General features: G+C 39.9%; 1 protein-coding gene and 1 long non-coding RNA gene across 2 annotated transcripts in view; one reads left to right on the top strand and one right to left on the bottom strand.

Moving 5' to 3' along the window:
- Positions 1-14,320, bottom strand: part of SLC13A4 (solute carrier family 13 member 4) — a 52,332-nt gene extending 38,012 nt beyond the window's left edge. Inside the window, exon 1 of the mRNA XM_020792230.3 lies at positions 13,416-14,320. Within this exon, the coding sequence (XP_020647889.3) occupies positions 13,416-13,514 (99 nt within the window). The 5' untranslated portion in view covers positions 13,515-14,320. The remainder of the gene's footprint in view (positions 1-13,415) is intronic.
- On the top strand, positions 2,281-2,622 carry LOC144583127 (uncharacterized). Its single transcript, XR_013536739.1, has 2 exons — positions 2,281-2,407; positions 2,498-2,622. It is a non-coding gene; the product is annotated as an uncharacterized LOC144583127 (long non-coding RNA).
- Positions 14,321-15,997: the final 1,677 nt, after the last annotated feature.

Genomic DNA, 15,997 nt, shown 5'->3' with positions numbered 1-15,997 from the left:
CACATATTTGCTAATCATCTCCTCCTGTAAAATAGGTCTGATTCAATATTTCTGTTCCCTTTCACAAAATCGTCCGGTAGCATTTAGCTTCCTTTTCTAAGAATACTGGGTTCTTGTTATTCACAAACTAGAGATTAAGATTTAACACAAACTCTGGTTAGTTCAATAAGCATGCTTCAGAATTCATAACTTGGAATTGGCATGGACTGTACTGAAAGTGAAATGAATCCCTCCCCCTGAATTTTAATAAGTCTTTGATATGATCCTTTTTCACACCCTGGAGGTATCCTCACCACACCAGGTTTGCATGTCAATAGAGATACCGTATGTTGCTTTGTGGTATTGCATTTTTTTTGTATACTGTACCAGAATTCCTGAATCTGAACATTTCATGGTTTAATATAAAAAAATCAGCCAAAAGAGGGAAGCAGAGAGTATTTCCCTGTGTTTTTCTGGTGTGCCAGCAAGGATGTGACAACAATCAGAGGAATAACAACTGTGACCATCTGCCTCCTGAGAGCAGTGAGTTAACAACATGAGCTCTGTTTAAATGGGATTTTAAAAATAATACACCAAAAATATCGTGCCAAACTTTGCAAACACTGTGGGAAAACTAATCTACCATGAAAGAAGAATGCAAAGAGGGAGGCTGACACTCAGGAAATTCACCCTCCATTACACATTTATCCATTGAAGCATTCCTAGGATGTATCACCCCTTCCACGAAGTCCGGTGAATTAGAGAAGGGAGGGTAGCTTGGGTGAGTTTAGCATCCAGTTTTCTGCCCCTTAGTTACAGAGGGCTGTAAAAAGTGGAGTCAGATGTGGATAAAAATCCACTTCCAGTTCTGCAAAAGTGGTATTTTGAGGTGTTAAACTGAGCAGAAGGAGGTGACTTTAAAAGATGAACCTCTGTTTCCAGGAGTTCCAGAAGACATGTTCATCTTTCTGAAAGGAAATAAAAGGGGACAATGGAGACCCACAGAAACAGCCTGGGGGGCCAGATGTTGCCCACCTGTGGATCAAAATAATGGGTGGATCACTATATTATAATGTGTGCATACAGTTATAACAGAAATAAATCCAGTTATTCAGCCCTTAAAGAGGGTCATAGCTGCGATATATTGGGGGGGGGGGGTGGCGGGCGGGGTGAACTACAATGCCCAGCATCTCTCCACTAGCATGGCTACTAGCCCTGCTGGGTGGGGAACTTTGGAAGCTGAAGTCCAGAAAAATAGAGATCCCTCTTGATTGACAGGGATGCTTATTTGACACTGGGTAGAAAAGAGAGACTGTGGTCTCTCCTGGCGAGAGTACAGTCCCCACAGGCTGGAAGAGCTGGCATCAACGAAAAAGCAGTTCAAAGTCTCTCTGATGTCTTGCAGCTTTAAACATGCACACAGCAACTCTTACAACAGCATAATCCCCCATCCATAACTTTGTTTGGGTATTTAACCATTATGTAACTCTGATTGATGTTGTAAGCTCTCCAGAACAGAGTCCAGTATCCCTTCATTTGGGGATCTGACTGTATTAAGAAACAGAGCCCTGTTCTCAAGTTCCCAGGGATGGAGCAGCAAAACAATGAGAATTAGTGGCTGTCTGAGGAATGGATATTCTGAAAGCACTGTTCAGCCCATTCCTGTGAAATAAGTGATAGTTGCCCAGTTCGTTATTTAAACAAAAACACAGTGGTCCCTGCTTATTTTATTTCTGTAGACATATTCATTTTTAGTAAGGTGCAAAAAATACAAAGCATTTTAGAGGGCTATAAAAACACGATGCCTTATTATGATCTCAGTGCTGGGTCCCGATCTGTTGGTTACCAAGTCACAATCTTGTGCAATATGGTGACTCATCGATTAGTTCCACTTAAAGTATCGTAATAATGCCTATTTATGATATCTGCATAGATTAGTTTAGATTAGCATATGCAGATTTAATGAAAATGTCATTTTTTGTGTAGAATGTATTCCTTCTTGTTGCTCTCCTTTTCATTCCCATACCTGTTCTCTTTTTTGGTGGCATTTGTGTTCCTTTTTAGTGCCAGAGCAGTGGCCACCCTACAGAAACCTCCACAGAGCACGACGGGGCCTCTTTCTGACTAGTGATGCTTAGAATTATGCTGGTCTGTTAATCACCATCTGTAGTATTTGACTTTCTCATGTGTTAACAGTTCAGAAATTCATAGCAAAAATTATTTTCTGAAGACAACTCTCCTTGAGAACACACCACAGGAATCAGAAACGGCTTGTTGCTGACATTTTTCTTTTGTTTGCTTTCTTTTCTTCCTTTTTTTTTTTTAACGGAAGAGAGCCTGCACTTAAGAATTGTTGATTTGGTTATGCAACTGCTTATTTACACTGGAAGAGATTCAGCAAAGCCCATAGCTTAGTCTGTACATGCAGGTAGGACTTCATTTATTTTCCAAACAGCACTTTCCGGCTGTACTGCATCATGAGCAAAAAAGTCTTGACATCTATGTGTGTTTCCAACAGACTCTGTCATACGGAGGTGAAGGGCAAGACAGAGGTTTGTTGATTGGAGGACAGAAGTGGAAAATGAAAGGGATACACAAAAGTGGGCTATACAACATAAACTGGCGTTAAGACAAATGAATCCCCCCATCCATGGCCATAAAGAAGGTAATTAACTTTAATGAAACATATTTATATGCCATCTTGAACTATCTGCCTCATCATGACCTAAGTAAATTGCTTTAAGGTGTTTTAGTTAAAGCATGATCTAGGTCAGTGGTTCTTAACCTTTGTTACTTGGATGCTTTTGAACTGCAACTCCCAGAAACCTCAGTCAGGACAGCTGATGGTGAAGGCTTCTGGGAGTTGCAGTCCAAAACTCCTGAGTAACCCAAGGTTAAGAACCAGTGATCTAGGTCAGTGGTCCCCAACCTTGAGCCTCCAGATGTTCTTGGACTACAACTCCCAGAAGCCTTCACCACCACCTCTGCTGCCAGGATTTCTGGGAGTTGAAGTCCAAGAACATCTGGAAGGCTCAAGGTTGGGGACCCCTGATCTAGGTGACCTTATTTTGTAAACCAACAAAAGCATTAATATCATAATTAAGATGAGCAATAAAAAATTCTTTTAACTACACTAGCATTAAAAACTGAGCAGGAGGCAGTGGGAACATATGCGCAAGACAAAGGAAAAGGAAAGGGAGCATTTAATGAATTGTTTGCATCTGTCTTCCCTGCAGAGGAGATATCTGTGTCTAACTGATTTCCTTAAAGATACAAGTCAGCTGGAGTTGGTAGTGATTATCATTAAATTAAAAGGAAGTGTATTAGTAGACCCAGATGACATCAACGTGAGGGATCTTAAAATATGTAAAAATGCTGCTGTTCCACTTTGCCCTGAAATTAACGTACAGTATGTGGTAAGGAACAAGAAGTAGCCACTTCAATAGCAGTTCTCAAGAAATGTTTCAGTTCTCAATAAGTGTTTCAGGTGGAGAATCTTATTTCAGTTATCCTACTGCCTACTCTTGGTAAATTAAAGGGGGAAATGACTAAAGAAGGATTTACCAAACTTAGAGAAGAACAGGTCTTCCTATAGAAGAATCAGCAAAAGCTGCTACAAAGTGGAGTCCTGTTTTCCTAACTGTTTGGTTTTTTAACAATATTAACAAGCACATGTATTAGTTACAGCTGGCATTTATCCTAGAAAGGGTTAATTCAAGAATGAAATCAGATAATCATTGCAAATCATATCAAAATTCATCTGGGTATCAAAGTATAAGTCTTGTAATCGTTGCAATGATTTCAGGCAGTTTGTCTAATTCTACACACTTTATTTCTACATTGCTTCTATGTTCCATAAGCACAAAATGCTTCAAAGTTATTGAAAACATCAAAAAATAATAATAATCCTACAGCCATGGAAAAATTGTAGGCACAAATGCTCAAACAGAAACCCCTCCTTGCAACTTGTGAAATGCTGCAGGTGTGATTGCCATCAAGAATTCTTGCAACTATGAGAAGTCACAAACGAAAGTACAGTATGTTCAAAACAAAATTGTAGTTGTAAGTAGAATTTATAATTGTGTCTTAAAACTGCAGGAACATAAGTTCTAAAAATCTATGAGCTTACCTAAAAAGCCTATAGATTAAAAAGGCACATTGAAATGAAAAAGGCAGAGAATACTGTACATCTTTAAAACACATCATTAAAAAGTAAAAAAGCATTATAACTCAAATTAATTTTTAGCCTTCAAGCATATTATAAATGAGATACAGAAAATTATTTTAAGTGTGCTCACCCTGCGATCATTTTGAAAATTCAATGTATATTCTTAGGGTTGTTTTTTTAAAAAACACTATTTTCCCCTCTCTATTTATTTCCAGGTTAGAACAATAAGCAACAGATCCAGATTTTTGCAGATCAATGTAAAATGACAAACCGGCACTGAGTTATGCAAGCTCAGGGAGCAAGAAATGCTGCAAGACATTACAGACGGATGACACCTGACCAGAGGCAGTTCAACATCAGCACTAGAGATCAACAGCTGGATTTTTCAACAAGAGAGCACTTGTATAAGCAACACATTCTCATGTCCAACTGGTGGTGGTGATGGGGAATGTCAAGATAAGATCCTCTGAATATACAGAGTGTTAAAATAATTAAAGGGGATGTAGACAAAGCAGCCCTGGAAATGTACATTACATTTTTAAAGGGAGGTTTGAAGAGCAGTTTAATAAAAGTTTCTCCAAAACAAGCAGCTCTCCAGCCAGATCTAGTACAATTAAATTGTTGTGGTTGTATTGTTGTGATAAGGAGAGAGTATCTGTCACTGTGATTGATGGGTGTCTTTAGCTGGTCATTTGTGTGTAGTGATCCCCAGTCCTTGTGGCTGGATAGAGGTTGTTGAACATGCCCTAAAACAAGCTGAACATGACATTCTATTTCAAAATACTGAAATACTGGACAACACCAGCAATCATTACGTCAGACTGCATAGGGAAGCCATTGAAATTAACAAGCACCAGCAGAACTTCAACAAAAAAGAGGAAAGTTTGAAACTCAACAAAACTTGGCTTCCAGCTCTGAAAAATACAGCGTGCAAAAGGTCAACGACTTCTACCCAGCCACAAGGACCGGGGATCACTACACACAAAAAACCAGCTAATGACACCCATCAATCACAGTGACAGATAATCTCCTTATCACAACAATACACACACAACAAAACACACTAATCACACATCCCCTGAATAGGACAAAAGCCTATCTCACAGCCATAAATACTCCACTCCCCAGCAAACTACAGCAGAGCACAGAGTGCTGTCCTCTGAAGATGCTGGCCACAGAGACTGGCGAAACGTTAGGAAGAACAACCTTCAGAACATGGCCAAAGAGCCCAAAAAACCCTCATTAGATCCCGACCATGAAAGCCTTCGCGAATAAAGTTATAATGTTTGTTTATTTGTTTACCTCTTGTAGAGGATTTATGGGCCTCCCTCAGGGTGGCCATTTGGAAGAGCCTCAAATGGGATGAGCTTCAAGTTTTACTTTTTAATTATGTGTTCTAGAAATCTCTTTACTGCCTTTTGCTCCTTCAATGTATCTATATATAAGCTCATGCATTTTTAGAAAGCAATTAAAACATTATTTTTAGTATTTTATTGTAATATGTATTTTGGATTGAATTCTGACTTAATTATTTGCCCGCATCTTAAATTTAATTTTCATATATTTTTTCAAGAATTTGTGTCTACAGTTTTTCCATAGCTGTAAGATTTTGGGACTTTAAGTATTTGGCAGCATATAGAACATAGAAGCAATTTAGAAAAAAAAAAGCTTGTAGAATTGGACAAGCTGATGTTGCCTGTAATCCTTGCAACAACAAAAATTCCATTCCTGGGATAAATGCCAGCTTCGATAAACATGGGCTTCTGACTTTTCCCTAGAGGTCTATAAAGTTCTGTACAGTTCTTACATTGATGTTCAGGCATCAGGTTCTCTGACCTGACATATGAACAAGAATAGCCATCCAGTAATTAGACTTCCAAATAGCCTTCAACAGAGTTCCTCGCTAATAATGATCATTGCATGCTGTCAAATTAATTCTGACATGGTGACCTTTTCTAGGGTGTTTTTTTTTTTTGGTGGAGAATGCATAAAAGGAGTTTACCATTCTCTTCTCCTGAGACTGTTCAGCTTGCCCAAGGCCACACAGCCTGGCTCGTCCCCCTAGAAGGCACAGCCGCAGATTGAACTGCCAAATTCTGGCTATGGAGCTAGGTACCTAAACCACCGAGCAAACCAACTGTGTTCACCACTACAGGGTCCTAAATAATTTTAGGAGGGGTGGGATAAAAGGGCATGGCCTGGGAGTTAACATCAGATGTAGGGTAATGGGACAAGTCCTGTTGTGTGGGTTAGCAATGGATCCAAGCATGTGAAGCATGAGAGTTTCTGCAAGAAAAAAAAGAGATATAAGCAATACAGGCTTTATAGGATTTCTGTTGGAACTCCTACTTTATACTGTTCATAATTGATCTGGTAGTTAGAGGCAAGCATTTAGCTAGTCAAATTTGAGGATGCCACAGACTGTGAAAAACTCTTTGGAGGTCAAAGTAGGGAAGAAAGCCAGACGGACAGACAGCAGCTCTGGTGAAACCATTTCTCCAAAAGGCCTGGACAGCAACAAGATGGCAAACAATATAGATTTCATCCCATCTCACTCTTGGAGAGAAGTGAAGGGGGAAAAATCCACTCTTTTCTCCTTGCAGTGAATTTGTCTGCCAATATCCCCCCGCCCCCGGAAGATTTTGTGCTCCTTTCCCATATCCCTGGAAGAACTGCTAAGATGTGCAGTGTCATTACAATTGGCAGGTTTCCTGTACAGGATTTATTGTAAGGGGCAGAAAACAAAAAGCTGGACAGAATTGTTCCCAATTCATTTGAAAAAAAAATGGCATCTTTCCTGTACAAGATTCACTGGAAAAGCGATTAAGCTGTAAAGAATCCGGCAGTTTCCTGTGCGGAACAATGGGCATAACAGAGAAAAAGAGAATAAAAGAGAAAGCAGCATGCCAGGAAATTTCATTGAAGCAGGGAGAAATCTTTACAGGGAGCCTTGGCCTGGCAAGACTCTGAAAGTCTCTGAAAATTGCAGAGAATTACAAATTCCATGAGTACCTGTCACAACCGTACCAACTAGCAGCAGTGACATACTTCCTCTCTACGAAGAGATCAATTTTACAATTAAAGATCACAAAGATCATCCTCACAGGAGGAACTATTTGACAATGAAACAAATTATCTCTGTATTCATGTCTGCACAGAGACATTTTTGTTAGACCTTTTTGACCATCTATCATAGATACTTGGTCAGTGGTTTTCCCAAAGATTGTAGGAAAAGATGTCACTTGGAAATCCCTCCCAACTCTAAAATTTTGCAGTTCTTTGATTTTACGTAGCCATGAGGACTGGTAGCCAATGCTGGCTTGGAAAGCACTCACAATTGCCAATTTTATTAATCTCAGCTAAAACCTAATCAGCTTCTGTTGGGCTGTTTAATGCTCAAGTAATGGGGCTATTGGATGACAAGGCTATTCAGGTGCTTAAAAACCAGTTCTTTTGAGTAGGCACTGTGCTAATCTCTTTCCATTGCACTTAACTTGATTTTAGGAACAAAGAAATTGTGGAGGGTTTCCATGTAGTTATGCAATGTCATCATCTGTCCTTCCATTCTTCATGAAGAATACAAAAAAGATTAGTTGGATTAGTTATTCTCAATGGGCAGATCCTCCAGGAGGAGAATAGAACATCATAATGGATTTTCTAATTTACCAATTAATCAGATATCGAGGCAATGGTGGCATATGAAGATAAAGCTTCTTATGGTCAGGATGTTACCATACAACTCCTCTTCTTGTCATTATGTACCATGAAATCATTTTCAATTTATGGCAACCTTAATAGGGTTTTTTCAAAGGCACTTGGGATATTTAAAGAGTGGTTTCACCAGTTGCCAGTGAATTTTAGTGATAGAGCAGGGTTTTGAACCCAGGTCTCATGAGTCCTAGACTCCTAGTCCATTGCTCTGACTAGTAGACCACACTGACATTTCTCCTTTTCTTGGAACCACTGAGAGAATGCTGTGTATAGGTCTTTGGTTGTTTATCCTTGATGTTTTAACTAAAACTTGGGAAGGTTGCTTTTTTTGACTACAATCTCCTAAATACCCCCCAATTATGAATGCAGTTTATCATTTGCTGCATTTATCAATGCAGCAATCATTTGAAAAGTTTATGCAAGTCTGTGACCTCTTTTTCTCTCCCAGTAATATAGAGGGGTGAGATTTTTGATTTCTTAAATTATACATGCCGCAATTTCCCATTCTGGGAATCCTACCTGTCTTACATCCATCTTACAGATACCTAAATGTGGTTCACCTGAGGAGAAAAAGTTCTAACTGGAAGGCTTTGAGGCCTACCTAGGCCTAAAGGTAAAGGTAAGGTAAAGGTTCCCCTTGACAATTTTTGTCCAGTCGTGTTCGACTCTAGGGGGCGGTGCTCATCCCCGTTTCCAAGCCAGCGTTTTATCCGAAGACAATCTTCCGTGGTCACATGGCCAGTGCGACTTAGACATGGAATGCTGTTACCTTACCACCGAGGTGGTCCCTATTTATCTACTTGCATTTACATGCTTTCGAACCGCTAGGTTGGCAGGAGCTGGGACAAGCAACGGGAGCTCACTCCGTCGCGTGGATTCGATCTTACGACTGCTTGGTCTTCTGGTCCTGCAGCACAGTCTTTTGCGGTTTAGCCACCATGTCCCTAGCTAGGCCTAGTTCTGCTCAAACGTCCCGTTCCTGCCCCAGTGCTATATGGGAACTTCCTTTATGAACATGAAGCTGGTGCTTCACGTGAGCCATAATCTTTTACACTAGTGGTGTGACGTGACATCTAGAGACCAAACAGGAGAATATTGAAGAACTCAAGGCAAGAGGTGGCCAAAATGCAAAGGATGCATGTGTGCTGTCTTTGGACAAATGTGCAAAAATACTGAATCAGGATGAATACAGGGTGGAGCAAAGGGCTGCTGTTTGTGTCCCAGATGGAACAATACCTCTAGAGAACCTTCACATGCCATCTAGCATTTTTACGGTTTAAAAGATGGTCAGAGAAGTGAATTGAGGAAAGGGAAAATTGAAAACAGTCCAATAGATTGAGTTGCTGGTGCCAAAGGAGAAGGTAAGTGACAACTGAGCCCTTTACCCTCCAGAGGCCAGTATTTTTCCTGGATGCTTGAATCTCTGAGGCTCTAAGGAGGACTCAGATTGGGGTCACCATATTGTACATTCATATCCCTTTCCAGCCACTGTCCAGCCATTTGGCAGCGTTGTAGGATGAAGAGAGAGACTTGCATTGCTATATACTTGACATTCAGCATTCTGGGACATTCTTATTTTGCATTGTTCTCTCACTCAGTCTAGTTTACTGAATTTAATTATCATCATGTACTGTCAAATCAATTCTAACTCACGGAGACCCTTTCCATGGTTTCCTAGGGGGATAGTACTGAGAAGTGGCTCACTCTTCCCTTCTTCTAGGGGCACTCTGGAACTGTGCTGCTTGTCCAAGGCTACATAGGTTGGCTTTTTATCATGGGAGGCACAGTAGGGAATTGAACTCCCAACCTCTGGCTCCACAGCCAGATACCTAACTCACTGAGCTATCCAGCCAAATTTGATTATTACTAAAACACCATTACACTATTGGGAGTGTGCGCATGTGTGTAATTGTGAAAAGATGCTTCTTGTATGAGCTTTGAATGGATAAGATCACACAGCTAGGATGCTATGAGCCCCCTCTTCCCAGGTGAAAGCCATTTTTGTTCCTGTGATCTATTTGCTTAATTTATATTTGCTGATTAGGTGTACCTGGTGAATCACATTTTGGGGAATTCCTTTAACAGATGACCCATCTGCAGCCCACAAGCTAGTGTGCAGATGAGAAATGATTTCTTTGCTAGAGCCTTCTGCAAATATTGCAACCATAGTACTCAGAGATTTAAACGTGACAAAATATGCATTTATAATTTTAATTTGTGAGAAAATGTGCCTTTCAATATATGTAAACCTCCATAAGTTAACTTCATATTTTGGGATGATTTATTTTTTAAAAAATAATTTAAAAAATTATGCAGATTTATGAAGAAATGGAAGAGAATTAGCAAAATATGTGGAAACAGTCACACACAAGTAATAAATGTTTAAATAAACATCGGCAAACTTTTATGGCATTTTCTGGGGTATCTGAAATTTTATTTCATTTTAACTGGGTCATTTTACAAGTGCATACAGTCAGTGCTTTTATACTTTGTTTTTATTCTTTATTGTTTTTATATTGTAAGAAATCTTGGGAAAATCCTGGTCCTGAAAGATAACTAAGAACAATTAAATACTGAGGCCACATTGACTGTCCTGTGCGCTAAGATCTTTGGATATAGGGCAGAAAAGCAATATTTTCAGTAAAAAAATACCCAAATTCACCTGTTCCTGTTTCCATTCTCTATTAACTTGTTGCTTGATGGAGGTTACTCTCTCTCTCTCTGTGTGTGTGTGTGTGTGTGTGTGTGTGTGTGAGAGAGAGAGAGAGAGACAGAGAGAGAGAGAGAGAGAGAGAGACCTTAATTCCATCTTCATTATTCTGCCAGGTTTGTAACTTGTAATTGCTTAGCTTTTCTCACCTCCCAAGGTGTGAAGGAAAGCGAGCACCTCATTTATCTTCCTGTGCTCTGCTCTTACTTTACTTGCTTAATGAGGCTGAAATTAGTTTTAGCTGACTTCTACTTTGCCTGATTTGCCTGTTTGTTCATTTGCTAACTCCAACCCTGATAAACAAAGGAACATCATTAATTAAGCAACTTCCGAACAGATTAATCAAAAAGGTGGATCTCTACTTTGCTAAAACAAACAATGTGAAATAAATAAATCTGCCTTATGCGAGAATACATTTGCAATGGATTTGCTCTTGAAGCTAATTCCTTAAACAGATGGGCAAATTTCTGACACTGTCTTGTTTGTTTCAAGCAATAATGCAGCTCAACCTTGTTCTTTAATAAAGGTAATCATGCTTGTGGAGGAAACTAAAAAAAAAATTAAATTCTTAAAGGTAAAATTCAAGGTTGCAACTGGTGCTGGATTGGAGCAGGGCTCATCACAGTTCACACTTGGCTTCTGGACATGCTTGGAGGGCATTTCCATCACCATTGAGTAACATGTGCCAGATGCTGGCTAACTGAGACTTAAGAACATAGCTGTAAGATTTGGTTATGTGGCTTATAAACCTTTTAATATGCTTTTAATTTTAAAAATGGGAAAGTTTTCTCAGCTTGGAAGTGGAGTGATAGACAGAGCTTCACTTATACAGTTATATATATATATTTTATCTGTGATGTTCATAGAGTAAGCAGGGATAGATGAATATGAAAAAGTTGCTCTCTTTCACTTTGCTAGTCTTAAGTTTATTACAGTATTTCCTAAATTTTGAGAAATTCTATAGCCTTAAATTTGGTTTATCCCAAAAGTTGAGAATCTGCCCAGTTTTAAATTAAATTCTTTCCATCATTTAAAAAAAATTCTAGTCAAAAGTTCAGTGTATTTTGAATTTCAAGAAGTTAAAAGTTTGCATGTAAAACAGAAATGAATTTTTGTATACAGTTTTGTTCAGTATACGTACATAATAGTTGCAAGCAGTTTTCCAAACCTAATGCATTTGGGTGGCATTTTTGTATGTTAGTTTTGTATTTACTTGTCTCCTTACACATTTCCACATGAATTGGTGTCTTCAGTGCCCAGAAGATCATGTTATTTTTGTAAGAATTCTACCCCTCCACCCTTTTGGTAAATCTCCCGAGGTACTGTATAATTTGGAAAAATGCAAAAACCCAAGGTAGTGTTTCAATCTGTGTGTTCCATTAGAGAGTGTAAACTGGATTGGTTAAATCTGAAAACCAAGGACTAAGAAAAGTCATGAAGCTTCCTTTCTTGTTACACTTTGGTTTCTTATTCAGTACAGCATTATAGAAACAGTCTAAATAAAGACACACATTTCTGCTCCACAAAAGAACCTTTGATCTGCTTATCCTAACTCAAAAGCCACTGGGGCTGGGAGAATATTCAGTAAGGGTGGGACCTAGAATCATATTTGACCCACAATTTTGCTTTCTTAAAAGGAGTTCTCATCCATGATGCCCTCATTGCCAATTGCACACATTATTTGCAATGTTTACAAGAAAGCTACATAATTTAAGGACAGGGGAATAATCACTCTTGATGGCCCCTTGAGGAAAAAGAAGCTTCAGGACAAACATGATACTAGACCATCTCATGAAACACAGTGTCTGGCAGAATTTAGAAAAGTTACTTTTGTGGACTACAAGCCTCAGAATTCCTCTGCCAAAAGGATTGATGGCTAATCTTTCTGGGGGATTCTGCTGTCTGAAAATAACCAACCTTTTCAAGCTGTCATGTCTGAATGAAAGGTCTCTATATGTTTCAGGTGGCTCAGCTCTTAGGATATAAAGCCTGAATCTATATCTATATATTGAAAAAAACAGGATTGACATGGGGACATCATGACTGAGAAGGCTATACAATAAAAAGAACAGTTTTTTAGAGTGGGCACAATAATGTGCCTTAAGACAAGGCAGAAAGGATATATTACGTGCGTCAGCTACAGCTTATTTTGGGGAGTATAGATGTGCAAATTCCAGTTTTACCTTTTTGGAGTGCTTTGGCATCAGTGCATTTAATAAAGAAATTAGAACTCAGAAGTTCAGCCTTGTAGCTAAATACAGAAAGATATTCTTTATTCATTCATTTGTTCATTAATCCAAAGGTGGATCTCTTGGCTATCCAGACTTCCCATTATCTATTTTATTCTCCCCCCCCCTTTGCTCTTTACCACTTCTTTCCACTCTGTGTAGGATAGTAGGGGAAAAGCTGCACAGAATCCCAGGAGAGATCACGTAGCAAAATGGGTACCGTATTTTTCACTCCATAAGACGCACCTTTCCATAAGACGCACCAATTTTTTAGAAGAAGAAAACAGGAAAATATAATCTGTTTTCTTCACTCCATAAGACGCACAGACTTTCCACCCCCCTGTTTTGTGCGGAAAAAAGTGCGTCTTATGGTGCGAAAAATACGGTAATTCCCACTTGCTTTCTCCCCCTTTTGCCGACTGCTTGCCTACAATTCCACGTTTACTTGAAAAGACAAAGAATTGTCTGAACCTTAAGGACTATCAAGTGGCCTTTGGCATAATTTAATGTGACTACCCTCTTATTAAAAATGTGTCTTGGCAATCGCCCAATTTTTTCATTACTTCACATAAGCCCAAATATAGTTAGGATCAAAATGGAGAAAATAGAAAGTACTTACGCTACTGGGGTACGTGAGTGGCAAAGGAAGCAACAAGAGTGGAATAAGGATAACGAGTAGCAGGTTTCTGGCCCGAAGGAGTTCCTGGACCACAGTCATTCTGTTGCACCTTCTGTTATCTTCTTGATGTCCCAATGGGTATTCCCAAAAAAGGCTCTAGTTCAGAACTAGGCCAATGGTTTCTTCTTCCTTCCACCTAAGAGTTCTTTGGTGCACTTGATGTTTTAAAGAAACTTGTTGAAATGCATCCAAGTGTCTACACCTTTTATGTTGGGATGATTAGTGCATCTTCTTGACCATCACACCACGAGCCTCTGAAGAACATAATGCCTTTTCATTTTATCGTGATCTGAAAGATCACCAGACTGACTCCATGGTGCCAATGATTTTTCTTCCTACAATCATGCTGAGGTATTTAAGAATACAAATCACACATACAGAAGCACAAATTTACAGTCTTTAGCTTCACTTCCTTGTGCAGTTGCTTACTTTCATGTGTGTCCCATTTAATAATTAGTAGCCACTTGTCTGAAAGTAAACCCTTGAGGAAAATTCACAGCTTTTCAAAAGTGTTTTCCTAACCCTTTCTCCTTCTGCATTCTTTTCTCAACAGCTCAGAGATTATCTCTCCCCTCCCCCGCCCTGCTGGGAAATTCACAGAGCACCAATTCTTACAAGAGATTACCTTGTAGATTGAGATAAAAACTTGAAATAAAGTCTCAGTCTACTGCAGCTCACCAATGAGAAGGATGGAAGGAGGCTTAGGTTCCACCCACTAGCCGAAAATTACAGTGTGAGTGGCAACAAAACCAATGTTCTTCCCTCAAACTTGCTATTTCCTCCTCCTGCCCTCATTCACTCTGGTCACCTCCTCACCTCCAGCTGCTGGACAATGTGACTGTTTCAGGGCCAAGGGAACTGCTGTTTAAATATGACTCCCTGTTGACAATATAAACTGATGCATTCCTGACCTCGTTTTCCCCCTTCCCAACATATTGTTTCTGAAGAACACACTCATATCAGAGAGAGTTAAGCCCAACGGAAACCAAAGATTAAGGCCTTACAGGTTGTGGCCCGTGTTGTGCCAACTGCCAATGATTTTTAGTGGCCATCTCAGACAATAAATGTTGAGAAGTGGCAACATGGTGTTAGAGGAAACAGCACCTCAGGACCAAAGTAGCAAGGCCACGAGGTCAGCAGCATCCCAGAAATTTCAGGAGCAAAGTCTGAGATACAGGGGCAAGGCCTGAGGATGTCATGGATGATGGTACTGTAGTATAATGGGTGGACCCTTGGGCAACCGTTGCAAAATGGTATGTGAGAAAATCAGGCAAGATAGAGGGTGTGATGAATTTTAAGGAAAATAAATTAATTCCAAAGAGCTGTTAGTATTATCAGAAAGCACTTTAAGACTATGAACCCCTGCTGCATTCAGCATCATCCAATTGTTAGCTGCCCAAAGTGGTGCTTAGGCACTGGATGGGCAAGGCATAAATGTGATGGATGGATGGATGGATGGATGGATGGATGGATGGATGGATGGATGGATGGATGGATGGATAGATAGATAGATAGAGGGAGGGAGGGAGGGAGGGAGGGAGGGAGGGAGGGAGGGACGGACGGACGGACGGACGGACGGCCAATCCCTTCTTTCCGTGCCCTTTCATATTGTATTGTATGGATGCTGGCAACCTATGCTATGTATTGAGGTGAATTGCTGTATAGCACTCAAAAGGGGACAAGACTTTAGATTTAGGTTCTCCCATCTGTCAGGCTTACAGGACATGCAAACTCTGAGACCAAAAGCTGCTCACAGACAGCTCACAATTTGAAATCAAACCACTTTAATATTTCAGAGAGGGGTTTAAGGTGGTCTTTCCAGGTTTTATGAAATGGACCTTCAGAGGTGTTCCACGCTTAGAACCTGAAGACCAAAACACCAAACAAAGCAAGTTAATTTGCTTAGCCTCAAAGGTCAGGAAAACTCCTGTTGTGACATTGAGCTGTTTCATTAGCTAGGAAGTTTCCTCTTCTAGTCATGGACCATCTGTAATGCCCTTTTCTGGTCAGAAAGGGGCTGTTGTTGTCCGTGGATATAAGTCTTGTCTGTAAAGCTCAGATATGAACATTAAAATGTGGGAATTTCCAGGGGAATAGCCTTGTCAGTCTTTTGCAGCAAAAACAACCCCCTTGTTTAGTCTTAGCTGACTGAATAGCTGAGCAGGTTAGGTATCTGTCTGCAGAGCCAGAGGTTGGGAGTTCAATTACCCATGGTGCCTCTTGCAAATAGAGCCAGCCTGTGTGGCCTTGGGCAAGCTGCGCAGTCCCAGGGCGCTCCCAGAAAAAGGGAATGGTAAACCACTTCTGAGTGCTCTCTACCTGGAAAGAGCTGCCATTCGTCAAAATTGACTTATTGTTCCATGATTATTATTGATTGTGTTTTGTCTTGCAGCTCATGAAAGAATTCCAGATTTTACCTGGAATTTCATCGGATTGCAGCCCACTTTTATCAGTCCAGGAAAACTAATGCCAAATAAAACTTGTTTGTGTTTAAGATACCATGGGATTCTTTGGCCCTAATC

Source organism: Pogona vitticeps, chromosome 5, assembly GCF_051106095.1.
Source record: "Pogona vitticeps strain Pit_001003342236 chromosome 5, PviZW2.1, whole genome shotgun sequence".
Classification (NCBI taxonomy): Eukaryota; Metazoa; Chordata; class Lepidosauria; order Squamata; family Agamidae; genus Pogona; species Pogona vitticeps.
The sequence above is the reverse complement of the archived record's forward strand: the minus strand, read 5'-3'. Positions and strand labels throughout refer to the sequence as shown.